Genomic DNA, 19,170 nt, shown 5'->3' with positions numbered 1-19,170 from the left:
CTTGTCACAGGCAGACGCAGGAGCCCCGGGCCCCAGGTGCTCCAGCTGGGGCGGGAGGCCAGGCTCTAGGACCAGGAAGGTTCCACGCCACCCAGCAGCCCTCTCCTCGCCCGGGGGCTGCAGTGGGAGCAGAGAGGGCAGGACGGTGGGAGGTGAGGAGAGGTGACAAGGCACGAGGCCGGGGGGCGGGGGAGGGCTACCATGGAGGCCGGCACTCCGGACACACGCCTTCTGGCTGCCACTGATCGGGGCAGTGCCTCCCTGCGACCCGGCCACCCCAGCCGGGCCACAGACACCGTGCGGGAGAAGAAATGCTGTTATTTTAACCTGAGCACTGAGGCATCTGTTTCACGACAACAGAGCACAGTGGTCCACGATTTTTCTCTAGATCATAAGAGAAAGTACTACTTTTCACCAATTGGGAAGCCACTGAACGCACGTTTGAAGCAAACGCAGATTTGACCCGTTTCCTGGTGTCCCGTGACTAACTGCCAATTACCAGAGATGACCAGTCGTGACCAAAACGACGACTCCAGGCCTCCCAGCCTCAGACGAAGACCGTCCGGGAGGAGCGAGTGGGCCCCATGGCGCCTGGCAGGGCTGGATCGCGCCGACGGCCCAGCCAGCAAAGGCCTGGCAGCCGGCGACACCAGAGCCGGACAGCCTCTGGAGGTCCACCAGCCTCCACGGTGCCGGCACTGGCTCACCCGGCCCGAACGCCCCCACACTCACAGCACACCCCAGTTCCCGGATGAAGCCCGACCCGGCCCCACCCGGCTGGTGAAGACGACAGAAATCCCATCTGGGCTTGACGACCAACTTGGGGACACACCTGCCTGCTGCGAGCTGTGTGTCTACCTCGTCTGCAGGTGCACGGCCCCCCAGGGCCAGTTCCTCCCGGGCAGCAACCAACAGTGGACACGGGGGCGGGGGGCATCGCTCAGCAGCAGCGTGAAGACAGCGGGAAGCGCAGGAGAGAAGCGGGTCCGTCTGAACCACACAGACTAACTCAGCCAGCATCACCCAGAACCCCCACTCACCCCCGGGTCCCGGTCTCAGCCCTCCCCCGACGGTGCTTTTCTAAAACACCACCCCCTTCACAGGACACTGAACATCTGAGAGACCTCGGGGCTCACCGTGGTAAGGGGTGGCAAGGCCCGACCGAGGCCAGCAGGAAATCACCATCGCCTTTCCTGGGAAGAGCTCCCGGCGGTGGATCTGTCTGTGCCTGAGCTATGAGACCCCTGCTTAGGTGCTGACCCCCCACTGCCGTCCCCTGTGGGGCAGCCGGCTGCCTCGTGCCGCACTCTGCTCCCTCCCCAGACGCCCACCCCGGGCTCTCCTGCGGGGGTGGGGGGAGGACCCGGGCTAGTCCCCACGTGCAGGACGACGAGAGCAGTGCAAGCCCACCTCCCTCACCACGGCACAGGGCCACCGGGGCTCCACACGGAAGGCCAGCGCAAGGTGGTCGCTGCGAGGGGTCGTCAGAGCAGCCTGAAGAGCGGCCCACCAGCGGCGACGGGGACCATGAGGGGTGCACGTGGCGGAACTCCCTTCCCGAGGACGCGTGGATTGGGAGCTCCAATCACACTTGACAAAGTCAGGAACCACTGCCGTCTGTGCGGAGCATGCAGTGGGGCGTGCAAAGGGGGCCGCTCACGGAGTCCCTTCACCACTCTGGGGTCTCAGGCCTGCCTCCTGTCTCTGTGGGAGGAGGAACACGCCGCCTTCCTGCCGCAGGGCCCGCGGGACCCGGCCAGAGGGGGCCCAGGTGTGCCATGCCCAGGTGCGCAGCCACGGCGCACGCCCTGCCACGCCCTCCCACGCCCTCAGCCCCCCAGGACCTCCCTGTGTTGCTCCAACACGAACCCGTTGTCACAGGGTTAGTCAGTCAATACGGCGGAGCCTCAGTTACACAGCCATGGAGAAGGGGCCTGGGAAGGGGCCGCGGCCACACCGCCCACTGCCCTCCCATCTTCCGCCCAGCCCAAGACCCGCAAGCCCCCGAGAAACACAGAAATGCAGGATGTGTTCTGTTTTTTAAAAGCTATTCCTGAAACTGCGGCCAATCTTAAGATAAGTGCACGAGCCGTGTTTTTCCCCAAGAGCTTTAACTTAAGGCGCAAACTCTTCTTACTCTCCAGTAAGAAAACACTAAAACGCTAACTTTGATCTCGCGTGTAAACCAGAGACAGAAGCACTCGTTGGCCTCAGCTCGCCTCAGCAACCCCACAGACACGGTCTGTCCCGTCGTGTCTGGACCACATGGGGACACGACGGGCCGCTCTGCTCTCGCGGTGGCCCCAGGACCCCGCTCACGGCACCAAAGCACCAGGCTGCACGGGGGGAAACGGCACTGGAGAGCTTTAGCTGGTTCAGCAGAGCCAAGGTCCAGGCTTCATCCGCAGGCCGCCCACCCTGGACCCCTGCTCCCCTCCACCCTCTCTCTGCAACAGTCCCGCCAACACAGACTTCCTCTGGCGCCCGCGGGGTCAAGGGCGGGCCCTTCAGCAGAGACAGCCCCACGCTTCCAGCACCTCCCTGCACACTTTGACTCCCGCACCGGCTACTTCCTGCTGCCCCGTCCCCACTGGAACAGAAGCCCTGGGAGGCAGGGTGCCGGCCGGGGCGGGGGCGGGCTGGGAAGTGCTGAGTGGCACCCGCGCAGCCACGGCAGGTCTCAAACACACGGCGAGACTCCTCCAACAGCAGTTCGCTCCCCAGAAGAGGCAGCGGGCCAGGCAGTTTGCCAAATGAAATGCGGACGTAATTCCAAGACAGAAGCACAGAGACACCAAGACGGGGCCAACGAGAGGACGCAGAGTCGAGGTTTCAAACGGCGTCAGGGCACGCGGAGACCTGGGAAAGCCGGCACAGAGAGAAAGACGTACCCAGCCCCTGTTTACAAACACTCAACACAGGGCATCGGCAAGTACCGCTGTCCAGACGCCCAGAAAGAACCCAGGAGGGCCTGACAGGGTCCCCCTCCTCTGCAGACCTGGCCCTCGGCTCCACTCCCGACTCTCCTCCCTCCAGAAGCCCCCGGGACCGGCACGTGCAGTGCTCAGCGGCGGCCAGCACTGCAGCTCCAGACGCACGCACGGCCCGAGGGAGCACGGAGCGCACGGGGCTGCCGGTGGCCGACAGGATGACAGGGAGAACGAGAAAACGTGCCCACGGCACTCCTCGTACCAGCAGTGACCTGGTGTAAGAGAGGGCAGGGGAGGCCTCTCACAGAGCAAGAGAGACACCGAGCACCCAGGCGCGATCCCACGACAGAAGCACGCTGCGCCCCCGCAGAGGCCCCCCAACCTCCCCGAGGGGTGCACGGCGCCGTCACTGAGCGGAAACGTCCACACCACAAATCACACTGCAGACTGCGGGGCGTCCTCAACACCACCAGCCCCAGCACTGACCCGCGGAGGGGCGGAGCTGAGGTACGGCGAAGGACCCGCTGCGGGGCCGCCCCCACTCTCCCCGGGGTCCCACATAGACCCGCCCTCGGCTGCAGAGCAAACAGGGCCAGAGCTTCTGGCACGACCAGCCTCGAAGACAGTCCAGGTCCCACAGACAGCCCATGGGCATCCTTCTTGCGTCCAGTGTGGGACGGAGCCTCCAGTCTCCGGAGCTTCGTGGCCCTGCCCAATGCCCCCTCTTGAGTGGGGCCACGCCTAGTGACGAGATCTGCAAAGGCCAGGTTCGGTTTCAGGAGCCGAGTCCTGCAGGCAAGTCTCTTGCCCCGTGTGTGTGTGTGTGTGTGTGTGTGTGTGTGTGTGTGCACTTTGCTCCATCAGCTCCCCACCCTCTCCCGGCTGCTCCCTCCCCCCAGGAACATCAGCCACCCCAGAGAGGGCACACAAGCCAGGAACTGAGGGCAGTCTCCCGCCAACAGCCCAGAAGTGAACGGATCCCGCCCTGGACCAGGTGAGGGAGCTCAAACGCGGTCCTGCCCACAGGAACCATCTGGCCACCCTGGGTCCCAGAGGGGAAGCCAGCCCAGGGGTGGCCGAGGGGTAACGACACCTTAGTAACAACAATCCCGGCAGCAGGGCGAGCTGTGCCAAGAACGACGGAGCATGCGGACGTGCGGGGGCCCATAGCCTCAACTCAACTCTGTGCACCGGCACTTCCCTGCCTTACCCGCCTGAGCAGGCTCCGTCCTTGCACAGAAAGGGCACCACAGGGACTTCCCAAAGCAATCAGACGTGGCACATTATGCAAAAAGGTCGACTGCAAAGCTAAGGCCCATGACATAAAGAGCAAGTCCCAAGTGGACAAAGCGTCCAGTGGAAACGAGTGGGAGCGCCATGCCCAGCAGTGGGCTCTCGTGGAGCCCGACCCGAAACGCACACCACGAGCCACTGCCCCTGCCTCCACCCCCAGCCCGCGGAGGCAGGCGCGGCCCCAAGGAAGCTCTGCAAACAGCCCAGAGGCCCATCAGCAGGACCAAATGCGTGAGGACACATCCCAACAGGACACCCGCTGTCCGACAATACTAACAACCATCGTCTGTTATCCTGGGAGACGTGCACGAGAACACTGCATGGGAGGACACGGCGTTTGCAACCAGCTCAGATCCCCTGCGGGCGGAGAGGCGCGGACCAGCCACCGTGAGCAGCGCTACCTGGGACGCGGGCGGGTGCAGGGGTCAGCACCATGTTCTCTCCGTACCTGCACGCGTCTCTAATGTCCCACGAGAGTGGATTTTCAGTTAACGACGTCTAAAGATACGGTGAACCCAGGAGAAGTCGCGGCGTCCAACAGCAGGGAACCAGCACGTGGGAGTCCGTTTACGGAAAGCCGCTGGAGGGACGTGCATGTTCAAACACACACACTGGGGCATGAGCCCCAGACCACGTCCTGCACATCAACAGGAGAGTCACCCTGGACTGTGACTGTCAGCAACGTTAGGTTTCTGACATCTCCTGAATTCTCACTGAAACGCTGTTTTGCAACGGGGTAAGGCATAAGGCTGGATAAACGAAGGATACGGGGTCCCAAGGATGACGAAATTAGGGACGATGCGGGACGGGTCAGGGTGCAGGCTAGAGCTCGCAGGTCGGGGGTCGGGACTGGAGGGGCGGCCACAGAAAAGAAACCAAGATGGCGGCAAGAGTCAACAGAGCAGAGGCCCACATCTGCAGACTGGAGAGAGCAGGACGCAAGGTCACGGAGAGCTGGCCCTGAGCCACAGGCAGGGCAGTGGTGGCTGGAGAGCCGAAGGGCTGGTCTGGGGAAGACACACACAGGCTCGTGCCGAGAGCACATTCGAGAGAGCAGCCGTGAGAAACCAACGTCCTCAGGAGAGAGTCTCAAGCCCATCCCTAAGGAGCAGCCTGGGAACAGGAGTAAATCTGCAAACCCCAGCAAGTCAGGGGAAAAGGGAGCAGTGAGCGTGGCATGGCACGGAGTGGGGGCGAGTACTGCCACCAGCGTTCCTGAGATTCAGGTGAGACCTGGGTTCTCTGCCAGGGCACACGCCACCAGCCGCTGACAAACAAGGCACGGGTGCTCCTGCCGTCCGCGCCCGCCTAGCCAGCAAAACCAGCCACAGCCTGGGCCAGGCTCTCCAGCATCCTCCTTCACGGCAGTGGCAGTCCACGATGCGCGGTGTCTCCCGATGCAGACATGCCCGCACCGCTGGGCTCCTGGTAGCGCCACCGGAGACTCAGTGTAAACGAGCGTCTCCATCTTCCCTCCGCCCCACTCCACCCACAAAGCTGGGCCCAACCGTCACCCCAAAGCTGCCTCATGACACCGCTACCCCCAGCCCGCTGCGGAAAGCACAGGCAGCACGGCCTCCAAATGCCACCAGAACCCGAGGTCTGTGCGTCTCCTTGGGTGCGCCTCTCGCTCCCCAAGCTACAGCCCTTCCCAGGCAGACGCAGCCGGAACCACAGCACGGTCTGTCCCCCACCTGACTGCACTCTGCACTTCACCCTTTGCCTTTTTTGCCAGAAAAATGTCCAATTCATGGACACCTGGGTGGCTCAGTGGGTTAAGGCCTCTGCCTTCGGCTCCGGTCATGATCCCGGGGTCCTGGGATCGAGCCCCGCATCGGGCTCTCTGCTCAGTGGGGAGCCTGCTTCCTCCTCTCCCTCTGCTGCCTCTCTGCCTACTTGTGATTTCTGACTGTCCAATAAATAAATAAAATCTTAAAGAAAAAATGTCCAATTCATTCTAGAGCACGCAGAAACGCAAACCTGCCCGGAAGAAAATAAAGCGCGAGTCCACAACAACGTGCGAGTATCTGCCTACACCGGGCTTTCTGGTGTTTCCACGGCCGATCAGCTCGGAGGCAGCACACCTGGGGAGAGGTGGAGGGTGACTGCTCACGGGGACGACGGCGACTCCTAAGGGGGGACACGCAGCAGCAGCTGGGATGTGACCGGTAAGTCATTCCCCAGAAGAGCAGGAGCCGCTTTCTTTATAACGACAAAGGCTGAACCCACGAGACGGCCACACTGAGCGCTTTTCTGCTTAACCAAAGTCCACGCTCCCCAACTGCCCCACAGCTACCCTCCTGACAGCCATGCCCCAGCCTCAACCCCTAAAGGGGGCGCCCCAGGGGTCCGAGGCTCCATCCACCCAGGAAGGGTTCCCGCTGCTCACCTCCCACACGATTTGTCCGAACTGTAGTCAGGGCAGAGCCGTCTGCTGAGAGACGCGGGCGAGCTAACAACAGGGCTACAACGCGCCTGGGGACCCTGGGCACCCTAGGACCCCGACGGCAAAGCAGCATCCCCCCTCCATCCCGTCTCCAAGAGCCTGACGCCCCCTGCAACCCAACCCGGTTCCCAAGCTCCGGCCCTAACCAGGACCAAGCCGCTCACTAGGACGGGGGTCTTCCCCCAGAGCTCTGCTGAGACCAGGCGCCCACAGCCACGAAGCACGTGGACCAGGCCCGGGCCTGCGATGAGCTCCCGAGCCCTTCAGCGCCACACACAGGTCTTGCTCCCAGTGATGCCAGGCTGGGCACGACATGTGCTGGGCCGGGGCCTTTGACCTTCGCTGCCCCGAGAGGAAGGGACAGGACACTTGTCACCTTCACTCTACCGACAAGTCACCAAGCCGAGAGAGGACTGAGCAACAGGGACAGCTGGACTCAGAGCCCGCAGGGAGGGTCCGCTCGGAACCCTGCCTCGTCCCGACACAGACCTCATTTCCAGGACACGCCCACGGGCCCGTGGCTTCGAGGGCAGGGCGGTGGGGTCCAGGCCCATAGGCTTCCCTGGGAGTAAGAGCCAGAGGTGGAGACATTTCTGCACGTCACCAGCAAACTTAAGAACACGCTACTCTGACCTCTCTCCCGGGAAAGTCACTGCAGGGCACCTTCTCCCTGTCAGAAAGACCCCCAACGTCCCTTCCAACAAAGTGCAAGTCTCCGAGGCTGGGAGATGGGGGAGGACCAGTCCTTTACAACCTCCCAGGCGGGGCCTTTCCCTCCCACGGGAAGGAGCGCTCCACGGCACAGCACGAGCGCAGCTTCTAGCCACGACGTCGCTGCAACCACCCAGGACGCGCGAGGTCAGGGCCTCAGGCCTCAGACACACTGACCTGCACCCTAACTACCTCCTTACCCCTCCTGCCCCCAAAGTGACACGTAGCCATGCAGCTCCATACGGGGCAACTGTCCCATCTGCCAGGGAAGGAAGAGGTGCGTGCAGGGGAGGAAGGTGCCCCCAGGAGTCCCCACTTCCGGCTGGGAAGCACTCCAGCACCTGCGTCTACAAGCCCGGTTTCAAAGCTCCCTGCAGTTGCAAGACCCCATGAGATTGTTTAATTTTGTGACTTCCCTCCTGCCTCAGCTGGTGCTTGTGCTGGGGGAGGGCACATCGGGGCACCCTAAAAGAAGGACGGGACACCTCGTAACCCACAGCCAGCCTACTGAGAGCCTACTTATTTACACAGCATTAAGGCAAACGCTCATCTTCTATGTCGTATCTCATCTCTCGATTTTCAAAAAGAAAGGGGTTGGGCGCCCGGGGGCCTCAGTTAGTTAAGCCTCTGCCTTCAGCTCAGGTCACGATCCCAGGGTTCTGGGATCGAGTCCCGCACCGGGCTCCCTGCTCAGTGGGGAGCCTGCTTCTCCCTCTGCCTCTCTCTGCCTGCCTCTGCCTGCTTGTGATCTCTGCCTGTCAAATAAATAAATAAAATCTTTAAAAAGAAAGAGAGAGAGAGAGAAAGAAAGAAAGCAAGAAAGAAAGGGGTTCAGAAGTGCAGGAGAGCTGACGACCCCCGGAGCGAGCGCCTTCCGCACGGTCTGGGCTAACCGTGAGGTGCGCAGCACAGCAGCCGCGCGGGACTTCACCACCGACCCCCGCTCAGCCCCGGGACAGACTGGCAGGTTGGACTCCTACATAAACAGCTCACTCCTCACCCTCCCTCCCTCTGAACTAAGACTTAGTTCTCTTGATACAGGAAGTATACGACATGGTCACTCAAATCCTCATTTTTTGGAAAAGCAAATAAAATAAGAGGAACATAAGACCCGTTCGAGGCGGAATCCACGCCGTGAGTCCTTCCGAACAGGAAGATGCCACGCAGGGCTGCGCGGGCCCAACGGGCCACCCTCACGCCGCACTGTCAGGCTCAGAAGTTACGGAAACACGGGCCGCCGCCCTGCACGCCACCCTCAGAGGGTCCAAACGTCGTCCTGAGAGAAGATAAGCTACGTAAACAAACCCACCAAACACAGCACAGACGTTTAAACCACCTGAACTACCTGTACGGACCCTTACAATTCAGGGTATGAATCCAAGGTACATTTCCCATAGGCCCACAACGAAATCATCTTAGAGCTCTGCTCCAGCCAGAATGATGAAGGAAAACCTAATGGTCACGTTCCACTGTGCAACGATGAACAAAGGTTTAACAGCCCAATTCATAACGAGTGGACGCGACTCGACAGGACACAGACACTGGGAAAGCGAGCACAGAACACGCAGAGAAACACGCAGGAGAAAATACCAAACTTCTCTGTTGAGAAATGCAAACTAAAACAAAATAACTTAAAACTTTACCTACCAAAGGGAGCAAGTTTTCTGGGCTTTTAAACTGAGTTTCAAGCCAAATGCGTTACGACGTGCTCTCTGCTACGACCTGTCGAAAGTAAGCACGACCCACAGTCGTTCTGAAAAGTCACCGGACAGCGTCTCAGAGACGGCACACGTGCACACACGTGTCCGCCGTGTCGCGCGCAGGTGCACGTCCGGGATTTCGCCCCGGGTGTCATCACAGGTCGGTGCAAGGTTGAGAGCTGGCCAGAAAGCACGGGAACGGGGGACCTTGGGCACATCGGCACAGCATCCGGGCGGGCAGCGCGTGCGGCTCCCTGGCGTGGCACGACACTGAGCCAGAAGGTGCCTGGGGGGGTCCCACCTCTAACTCAGCCCGCGCTGACACCCCATGGCACAGACGACCGGCCCCCAGCAAGCACCTGCTGTCCCGCCCGCGATTCCCCGGGCACCGTCCCTCCTCACAGACGCCTCAAAGCTGAGTGCAGGAGAAGCCAGGCACGGATTCTGAACGAGAGCTTCCTGACTGCTCCACTGAAGAGTGGTAGAGCGTTTTAAACGCTTAAAGAGAAGAGCTTTTCAGAAAGGTGGCTCTGTGGTCTGTGACGAAGGTGTCCCCGAAGTCGCACCGCCAGCCAGGCCGGGCACAGACACTGCGGGCCCATTCCCCAACCCTCGGAGACACACCGAGAGCACAGAGCTGACTCTGTGAGGGCCCTTTTACCCAGGAATTCGTTCGGCCAACACTGCTCGATGGCGAGATGTTCCACGCTGACCTCTCAATCGAGCCGAGCTTCCTGCCTGGGACCCCATCCCAGCGTTTCCCCAGTGCACCCCGAATTCTGAACCATGAGAAGCCCGGGCAAGAGCGAGCCCGCCACCACAGCCCCCTCACTTGGTAACCTGCGTGCGCACACTGACGGCCTCTCCACGTCCGACGAGACGCCACCACTGCACAAGTCGGCGCCGCATCCCGCAGCGCCCTCCAGCCGAGACCCAAGGAAACCGCGCTACTGCTTCAGCCGGTTTCAGCCTCGAGGTCCGGGTCTGGAAAACGATACTCAGTGCGTGTATTTTTAGATAAGCTCATTAGTCTCACAGGGGTGTCAAAGCAGGCCTCACGCGCCATCCCTCCAAAGCTTAGACGGGACGCCTTCCTCCTCAGCCTCCAGCTCTCGACACCATTCAGAGAATTTTCCATAAACTCACAGGAAACAAAGTGGAGTCACAGACCAGCTTTCGAAACGGAGGCCACGCATCTGCAGAGGGACCCAGACGCCCTCCTCCAGCAGCTGCCACCGCACTGCCCTCGGCCCAACCGGGCTCCCCGCAGGCAGGGGGCCCTCGGGCTCGCACACCGGCAGCCCACAGGGGCAGGGCCGACCCCAGGAAGCGCAGCCGCTGCCCACATCCCCCCGCAGCAGCATCTCCGTGATCTTACAGACAACAGGCTACCTCCCTGCTCTTTACAAACCTTCGCAGCCCCGGACGAGGACAAGAACACGGACGTTCTAGCGGCTCACGAGGAGTTTAGGCTCTGCCTGTGACCTTGAGAAAATCCGCAGCCCCCTCTGGGGGCCGCACCACCCACACAGCACACGGGCGCACACCCGGCGCGCGTCCAGGTACACTATCGTGTCAGCGGCCTTCCCCTTCCTACTTCTCCCAAGGGCAATTTCTAACACACGAGCATGTCTAAGCAACTGCAATTTCTGTATTTTCTCTGAAGGCAACATTCACCTCTGGAGCCCTTGTCCGTGCTGAAAACTTGACTGTCATCTCGGCCCGGCGAGCCTTCCCGACTGTGATCTGTGCCCAGGGGAGCCTTGGCTGGCACAAAACGGGATTCCGATACCTAGCTTCATCGATCAGTACATAATCCACATTTTTCACCTCTCGGGGTGATGAGACCCCCTGGTGGAGGGACGGGTCCAAGGCTGTGGGAGCAGAGACCCACGCAGTCCAAGGGTGGCAACTGAAATGGCGCCGTCGTGTGCCTTACCCAGCCGACTCTCTCCGTGGAACTGCAGAGACACTGCCCACAGCGTTCATCGGTGGAGGGCTGAGCCAGGGGGTCCCACGTGGGCGCTGGTGGGAGGCGAGGCAGTGCCCTGCTGGCTGCACGGAGCCCCAGGTGTCGGCCTCCACAGGCCGCAGGAGGGAACGCCGTCCCTGCGTGGCCATCTCTACAGCCACGGAACTCCTGCCCCGGATCCCTCTCCTGTTGCGTTCTGGAAGTGAGCCCCAAACCGCTGCTCACGGCCACCTCTGGGAGTGACTGTGCTGGGGTCTCACGTTCCCACACTGTTCTGCGCCAGCGGAGCTCCCTCCTCTCCACACCAGCTACGAATACAGAATTTGGATTTTTACCGTCTGAATTTTTCGTTGCCCACTTACACCAACACAATCCCTGCAAACGAAGGTCAAAGGCCTACAGCCCACTCAGCCCTCGGGCCCGGCCAGTTTCCTGGAGACGGCGGCAGCGGGCCTCCATGCCGACGCACCGCCCAGTGGCCCTCTGTGTGTCAGGCCAGAGTCAAGCCAGGGAAGCAGGGGGGCAGGCGGGGTCCTGCCCCCAGGACCCCGAACGGGAGCCCACTCGCTCCTGTCATGCACACGTCCAGGTGGGGACGCGCTTGCAGGATGCAACACTCACGACTAATCACCACGGAACCAGCCTGAGGAACCAGCCTTGTTCTCAGGCGTTGCTAGAAAATGCAAGGCTTTTTTTAAGCAAAGGAATGACAGTGTTTTGTGTAGATACCCCTCTTAAACACAAAGAAATATTTGTTTGTGTGCTAGCAACAGAAAGCACAAGGTGCGGTCCGCGTCAGAGCTGCGGGGCCCCGGGCCGGACTCCTGCAGGCCCCACACACCCACGTGCACACTCCTCCTGTGCCCCTGTTCAGGAGAAAGAGCGCAGCTTCCTTGGGGGCCTCCTCCCTCGGCCTCCCCTGCCCCGCCTCCCCATGCCTCCAGGTACCCCCCTTGTTCTCCTGCCCCTGGGGCAAACCCCATTCCCCCCCACCCCCGACCCCCGGCCCTTCCACACCCCAGCCTCCCCATTACCCCTGCCCCCTCCAGCCCCATGCCACCAGGCCCCCTCATGCCCCTGTAGCCCCCTCATGCCCATGGCTCCCCTCCTGCCCCAACACCCCCGCCCGGGGCCTCCTCTGTGCCCCCAGCATCCCCCCACCCACACCGCTCCAGGCCCCCTGGCCCCTGCAAGCTTCATGAGAGCAGCCAAGCGGTACACCTCACGCTCTCCACCGGGCACGGGCCCTCGTCAAACCGCAAAGGACAGACAGGATGGACGCGTGAACAAAACAAGCATTTCCCCCTCGTCCCCACATGCTGACAAATGAGGCAAACACGAGGCACAGAGGAGCCGTGGGCCCGGCTCGTGTCAATTCTAAACCGAGACCCACCACAACAGGAGTGAAAAACGCAGCTCTTCCCACCTTCCCAGACGACATCGGGCCCCTCCACCGGGACACGGCTCGGGGTTAGCCTACAGCAGCGGTCTGTGCGCCTAGATGCCTGCCCAGGGCCATGGCATGGCCCACAGCTCCCCACTCAGGTCAGGAAGGCCATCGCTGCCCCCGGCCTGCTGACCCTCCCTAGGCCCTCTACAACTGGCTGCCCCTCTCCCTCACGGGCGGCTTCTGCCCTTTCAGCCTGCCCACGCCCACCACCCCACCACCCTCAGTGAACAGGCTCAAGCCATCCAGCGCCCCAAATCCGCTGGTGTCCCTGGGCCTCCGATGGAGGGAGGGAGCTACCACGCCATTTCCCCGGATTCTCCTCACCAAAACCTGCCTGGCTGACCTGTCCCTGTCCCCTAAATTTGTCCTCCTTCACTGTGACCCCCAGAACCTACCTCCAGCCCCCTCCAGACTTCCACAGAGACCCCAGAGCGCTGTAAAGCTGGGGTCCCAGCCCACCCCCTTCAACCCAAGGCTCAGCTCCAGCCCATCCTGGCGGGCTTGGTCTTACACTTAGCTCAGACCGGAGGGCCTCCACCCAAATTACCTACGGCTGCTTCCCGCCCAACAGCGGCCACCAGAGTCACCTTCCCAAATTCAGATGTCACCCCCCTGGTGTGACAAAACTAGCCAGCTAGAGAGAAAGCCTATCGCCCTTCCTTGGACCACACCCCCCATTCCAGCCCCGGCCTGGTGGCCGGGTGAGACCCGGTTCCAGCCACACGCGATGTCGCCAGCTCTCAGGACCGGGAGGCCCTTCTCTGCTCTGTTTCTCCGCCTCAGTTACCCCACTGTCCCCTCCAGTGTCACCCCCCATCAGCTCCAGGGACACCAGCCAGAGGGCCGCCAAAGGCTGCCCTGCAGTCTGCAGAGGCTGCTCCCGTGGACGTGCCGGCTGCAGGAGACGGCGGAGGTCCCCCCGGCTCCAAGAGGGCCTCCGGATCACAGTTAACCAAGTCCGCAAGCGGGGCTCCCAAAGCGCGCGCACCCAGACTCCTTTACTGAGCACACACCCCGTGTCGGGCGTCCCCGGGGGTACACACCCGGGCCGGGACCGGCCATCCGCAGATGCGGCCCGCGCTCATGCCGCCAGCTCCCATGGGACACAGACCCGCGCCCCGAGGCGGGGTGCCAGCGCGTGCTCTCGCCCGCCCGCCGCGCCCGACGGCAGGACCGCTGCAGGCCTGGGTGCCTGGCGGGGCCCTGAGCGCGGCCCTCTGCAGAGCGGTGGTCCGGCTCGCGGCCGCTGCAGGGCAGCACGGGCAGGGGCACCCGGGGTGCGGGCGGATGCGCATCCAGCTCTGGGCAACACGTACTAAGCCGCCCTGCGGAGATGTCCAGGGGGCCCACGGCGCAGCCAGAACCGCGGGGCGCAGCCCACAGACCGCTCTGGGACCTGGAAGCCTGCTTCTGGGAACGAACTTAAAACTGACAAATACGGAAAAAGCCAAAGCAGGACTTTTCACATTTCATTAGTCACCAAATTTCGTTTTTCTGAGGCAGAAACAAAAAACGGAAAAGGAAAACGTGGCCACAGCGAGTGCGGAGCGCCGACCTGCCCCCTTCGCCTCCGCGCCAGCAGGTGCGCGTGTCCCTAAGCGCACGGCCGGCGCGAACACGCGGGGTGAGCGGCGCCCGCAGCGAGCCCCCGGCCCCGGCCCCCGCCGTCCACGCGGGCGCACCCGGGCGCAGGGCCACAACGGCCGGCGCGCGGCCCCGCACTTACATCTTTGGCCATGTTACCAGATCCGCGACGTCGACGCTGTCCGGGCTCGCCCTCCGCAGAGAAAACGGATTTTTCTGGTAAGAAGGACGGAAACAAGAAATGAGTAAGAATGAAAACCCCGATGGCCCAGGCACCCCCCGGGGGCCCCGGCCCTCCCTCCCGCGCAGACCCCGGCGCCCGCCCGCTTCCCCCGCCGGCGAGGACAGCCCACCGGCCCACACAAAGAGCCGGCCGCCCCCGGCCGCCGTGACAGGTGGGCTTCCGGCCCCGCGGGCCTGTCACCCCAACGCCGCGCGCGCGCCTCCCGCGCCGGAACCGGCAGTCAGGTCAGCGCCGCCCCCACCCCGCGCCGCGCCCGCGGGGCCCCTGCACCCGGCGCTCGACCCGACCCCGGCGCCCCAGCCCCCGGCCCCCGCCCGCGCTCCGCCCGCAGGCCCCCACCCCCCGCGCTCCCCGGGCCCCGGCCCGCCCGCGACCCCGCCGCGCCCGGCCACCCGGGGCGCCCCCGACGGCGGCGCGGACTGGGAGGCCCGGGGCCCGGGGCGCGGGAGCCGCGGAGCCGGCGCGCACACGCGGCGGGACGGCGGCGGGACCGGGGCGGGCGCCCGCACGTCCGCGCCCCCCGCGGGACCCCGGCCCGCCGCACCTGGCTAGCTCCGGCGCGCGGGCACGGGCGGGGTCCCGGCGGCGCGCTCGGCCCCGGGGTCCCTGCCCTGCGAGGCGCCGGCGCGCGGGGCTCACCCTGCGAGCGGGCGTCGGGCGGCGTGACGTGCGCGGCGCGGCGACGTGACGTGGGCGGCGGGCCGGCTCCCGCAGCGCGCCTGCGCGCCTTTTCGCGCCTTTGCCTCCCTCCTCCTCCTCCTCCCGCCGGTGTGGCCCGCGCGCCCCGAGGGGGATGGGCTGCGCGCGCGCGCGGGTGCGGGTGCGCGTGCGCGCCGGGCGGGGACGGAGGCGGAAGGTCTGGCGCTGGGAGGCGGGGGTGCGCGTGCACTTGGAGAGGGGCCGGAGGTGCGCGCACACCTGGAAAGGGGCCACAGGTGTGCAACGTGCCGGTGTGCGCGCACACTTGGACAAGGGCGGGCGGTGTGTACGCGACGGTGTGCGTGCACACTCCGAGGGACCAGACGTGTGCGCGCACCTGGGGAAGGGCCGGGAGTGTGCTGGTGCCGGTGTGCGTGCACACTCCGAGAGGGAGCAGAGGTGTGCAGCCGTGGGGGGAGGGGGCAAGTGCTTGGGCGCGGGTATACGCAAGGGAGAGGGGCCAGGTGTGTGCATGTGCTCATACGTGAGTGTGTGGGTGTGTGTTCAGGCAGGCGGAAGGAGGGTAGATCTTGTGCGCACAGGCGTTTACGCGGAGAGGGGGTTGGAGGTATGCACGTGCAGGCGTGCGTGTCCTTGGAGGAGAGGGCAGAAGTGTGTGCACACTTGGATGGAGGCCAGCTGCGTGCGTGTGTGGCTATACACACATGGAGGAAGAAAGGCAGGTGTGCACACGTGTGCAAGTGTACTTGTGGAAGAGAAAGGCAGGCTGGGCTTGTGCAGCGAGTGTGTTTGCCCATGCGCAAGAGTAGGTGAGCAGAGAAGATGGGGCGTGCACACAGGCCCCGTGCACCTGGGGGACCAGCGGGCTCGGTGTCTACACCCTGCCTGCCGGTGGGCGCTCAGGAGGGAAATCAGGCAGCCAGTTGGCTCCCGGGCACTGGGTGGGCCTGGCGGACCCTGAGCCGGGAGTCGCCTCTTCCCTGGAGCCCACCCCGCAGGCTAGATCCCAGCAGAGGGCGGGCTGGAGTCCAGAGTTCAGGGCTGCAAGGCCGTGTGCAAGCGGAGCAGAGCGAAGGCCTCTCCGCTGTGAGGGCGGCTGTTCTCTTACACCCCAGCACGGCTCACGTCCACTCCTGCTTCTCTGCCAACCGGCCGCTTCTGCGAACACCGGACTCCACGCTGGTTTCGTGGAGACGGCAGAAACATGCACCTTCTTTGGGCAGATTAGCACAGAATGAGCCTCAAGGAAAGGTGGATGGTGAGGGTCATGAGGGAGAAGCAAAATCCTGCACATTCCTGCCTGCAGAATGGTCTTATTTCTCTGCGGGTGAAGTTCTTGGCCCCTTAGCAGGCCCCTGGGGAGTCAGAACCTGCGCCCTTCATGTTGTCCCTCCAGGGGTCACCTGTCCTAGCTCCACTCTCCTCGGACGGTATCGCTTTACTCTGTACCGTGTTGGCATCCTCGCCCCCAAGCAGCAGCGGAAAACCCGACTCCCAGCCCGTGGACCCAAGCACGCAGGGCGGCAAGCCTCTCCAGAAGGAGCAGATCACAGCACAGAGCCCCAACCCTCCCCGTGACCTCAGCATTCCAGGAACTCCGGGGCGCCTGAGGGGCTCAGGCCACAGTTCTGGGGTCCTAGGATCGAGTCCCGCATCAGGCTTCTTGCTCAGTGGGGAGCCTGCTTCTCCCTCTGCCTCCTTTTGACCTCCCTGTCAAATAAATAAATAAAATAAAACTAATCTAAAAAATAAAATGGTTTCAGTAATTCAACAACATTGGCACCGGTAAGTACCCGAAGGTTTTAAGCAACATCGCACAAACCTCACTGAGGTGAAACCCGCACAAGGCGCGAGGGCTACGGCCACGGGCGGTGGCTCCAGGAGCTCTGGCTCACGTGGGAAAAGGGCAGAGTTGGCTGGGATTTTTATTTTTTGACTCTCTATAATCAAACACACCACAGAACCCTCATTTCTGTGTTAAAAGGTAGCAGAATTTCTAAAATTTTTGGTTGAAGATCAAATCCCTCCGACTGCTGCCCTGCCTTGAAGTCGCTAGACTGGACATTAGAAATGCGGCCCCGGTGAGCAGCGAGCCTGCGCGCCCCTCGCCAGGCTGAGCCTCAAGCGCCCACTCCGCACGCACAGCATGGGTTCAGGGTGTTGGCCCGTCCCCATCTCAGTGGCTGGCATTCAGCCCTGTGTGGTCACCCACCGTACTCTTCTGTTTATTCGAACAAAGTGATTAGATCTTCCTGGGAAAGGTCCACATCTCCCCAAAACTCCCTCTTTCCTTGTGGCCCTGCCCTGTTGAGTCTCACGGGGTGATACAAATCCTTATCCCCACACCCCCACCCTGTTAAACTGTCCTTTAAAGAGAGAATATGTTCTAATCCCTTGAAAACTGGAATTCTAAGTGTTTATTTAAAGTATCCGATTTGCCCTTGGTTCCCTCCTTGAAGACACTGGTCCTGTCTCCAGCCTTCCTGTTTTCCACCTTCTTGGGTCACAATATGGTGACATCAAGACGTGGGAAAACAGGGATGGGGACAGGGGCTCAAAGTTATTACAGGAGAATGTTCCTGATGTGTACAGGGGACATTTTCTTTGCTGAAATTCACAAGCATTTTTAGAAAACTTGGTTCCGTTTATTTGTGGGTTCATAAAATATCAGTAAGTCCGTGGGCTTGCTCAGCCTCAGGATGAACCCCCGGCCCTCTCCAGAGAGGTCACCTCTCCTAAGCCCCACTGGCAGAGGAAGGCTGCAGCCCTCACCCCGCCTCCTAGACCCATGGAGACGTCCTTACTCTTCCTTACATCAGGATTCATTTTGGAAAATTTCTGGTCCAGTTTCTTGGAAAGAGAGCCTGTCCTGGACCCTCTTATGTGTTGGGCTCCCAGCACTTGCCTCTTAAGAGACCTGCATGACGCACGATCGTTTGCAGGCTGAAGCCACAGCCCTTTGCAAAGCACTTCTCTGAGCTGACAAATTCTAGACCGAAGCTGATCTCACCAGCCTGTTTACTGTGTTTACTGTTCAGACCCTTTTCTTTACTTACCCTTTGCCCGCACTGCCCACTGGCCTCTGCAATGCATAAACCCCCCTCGGTCTTTGCCATTTCACAGCACAGCCCTTCTGAAAGCCTGCTCCTGGGGGACCACGCCGCCCTGGCTAAGACGGCAACAAAACTATTTTCTACAAAATCCTACAATGTGACGTGGAAATACCCATGTTGTCCTTACAGTGTGTCCTTCCCCCATAGGGTCCGGTTACCCTCACGGGGAGGGAACGCCCTGGGCCCTACACCCTGGGTTCTGGGAAATTTGACTTTATGTACAACTGAATGCCTCTGCTCCCTTCTCTGCTACCTGTCTGCTGATGTTATAGGTTCCAAGAGGGACCTCACGGCCCACCTGCTACAATGAAGTGGACACAGAGAGAAGTCAAATGCCCTTGGATAAGTAATCTCAGCCTCTCTGATGCCCCCGTTCAGCGGAGAAACAGAGTTCTTTGATTAGAAGGCAAACCCCAGTCTTGCAAGTTTTACCTTTCCTGCATTCCTCCCAAACTCTGAGCGCTGACACGCACCGAGGGCTGAGAGAGGGGACCGAGACACAAGACGAGCAGATCTGCAGACAATCTGGGCTCAGAAGCAGCACGCAGGGGCCAGGGAAGGTGGGCAGCAGCCCCACCATGCCAACTGCCTCGGGGACCGGACAGTTAAACCGGAATTGCTGTTCTAGAGTCAGAATGGTGTACAGAAGCCTGGGGTGGGTGGGCTTCCTGCAGTGCCCTAGCTTCCGCCCCTGCCAGTACCGCCCCTGCCAGTCATTAACGAGAACGATTCCCCGTAACGTAACGTAAGGAGTTACTTCTGACAGCAGCTTCCCAAATGCAAGTGTCTGCGGCAGGCGGCTGTTCTAGAAGCGGCTGAGGGTCCACAGGAGTAGGGAAGAGCAGGGTCACACCCCAGTGCCCAAATCCAGGGTGTGGGGCCAGGGCAAGGGAGAGGCAGGTGCTGGCAGCTGGGGCAGGAGGACTGGACACAGGACAGTTTGGGGGAAGCGTCTCTGGCAGTGGCGCTCCTGGCCGGGCAGCAGGAGGCGAGCCGCCACTAGGCCAGTGAGTGTGCACTCTTCGCCGCTGCTCCCGAAAACCTCCCGCACCACACGTACCTGATCT

At 62.1% G+C, this 19,170-nt stretch overlaps 1 protein-coding gene across 1 annotated transcript in view; it reads right to left on the bottom strand.

Annotated features, from left to right (window-relative positions):
- Positions 1-15,083, bottom strand: part of TFDP1 (transcription factor Dp-1) — a 44,252-nt gene extending 29,169 nt beyond the window's left edge. Inside the window, 2 exon segments of the mRNA XM_047720500.1 lie at positions 14,229-14,302; positions 14,970-15,083. Of these exon segments, the coding sequence (XP_047576456.1) occupies positions 14,229-14,240 (12 nt within the window). The 5' untranslated portion in view covers positions 14,241-14,302; positions 14,970-15,083.
- Positions 15,084-19,170: the final 4,087 nt, after the last annotated feature.

The sequence above is a fragment of the Lutra lutra genome, chromosome 3 (genome assembly GCF_902655055.1).
Source record: "Lutra lutra chromosome 3, mLutLut1.2, whole genome shotgun sequence".
Classification (NCBI taxonomy): Eukaryota; Metazoa; Chordata; class Mammalia; order Carnivora; family Mustelidae; genus Lutra; species Lutra lutra.
The sequence above is the reverse complement of the archived record's forward strand: the minus strand, read 5'-3'. Positions and strand labels throughout refer to the sequence as shown.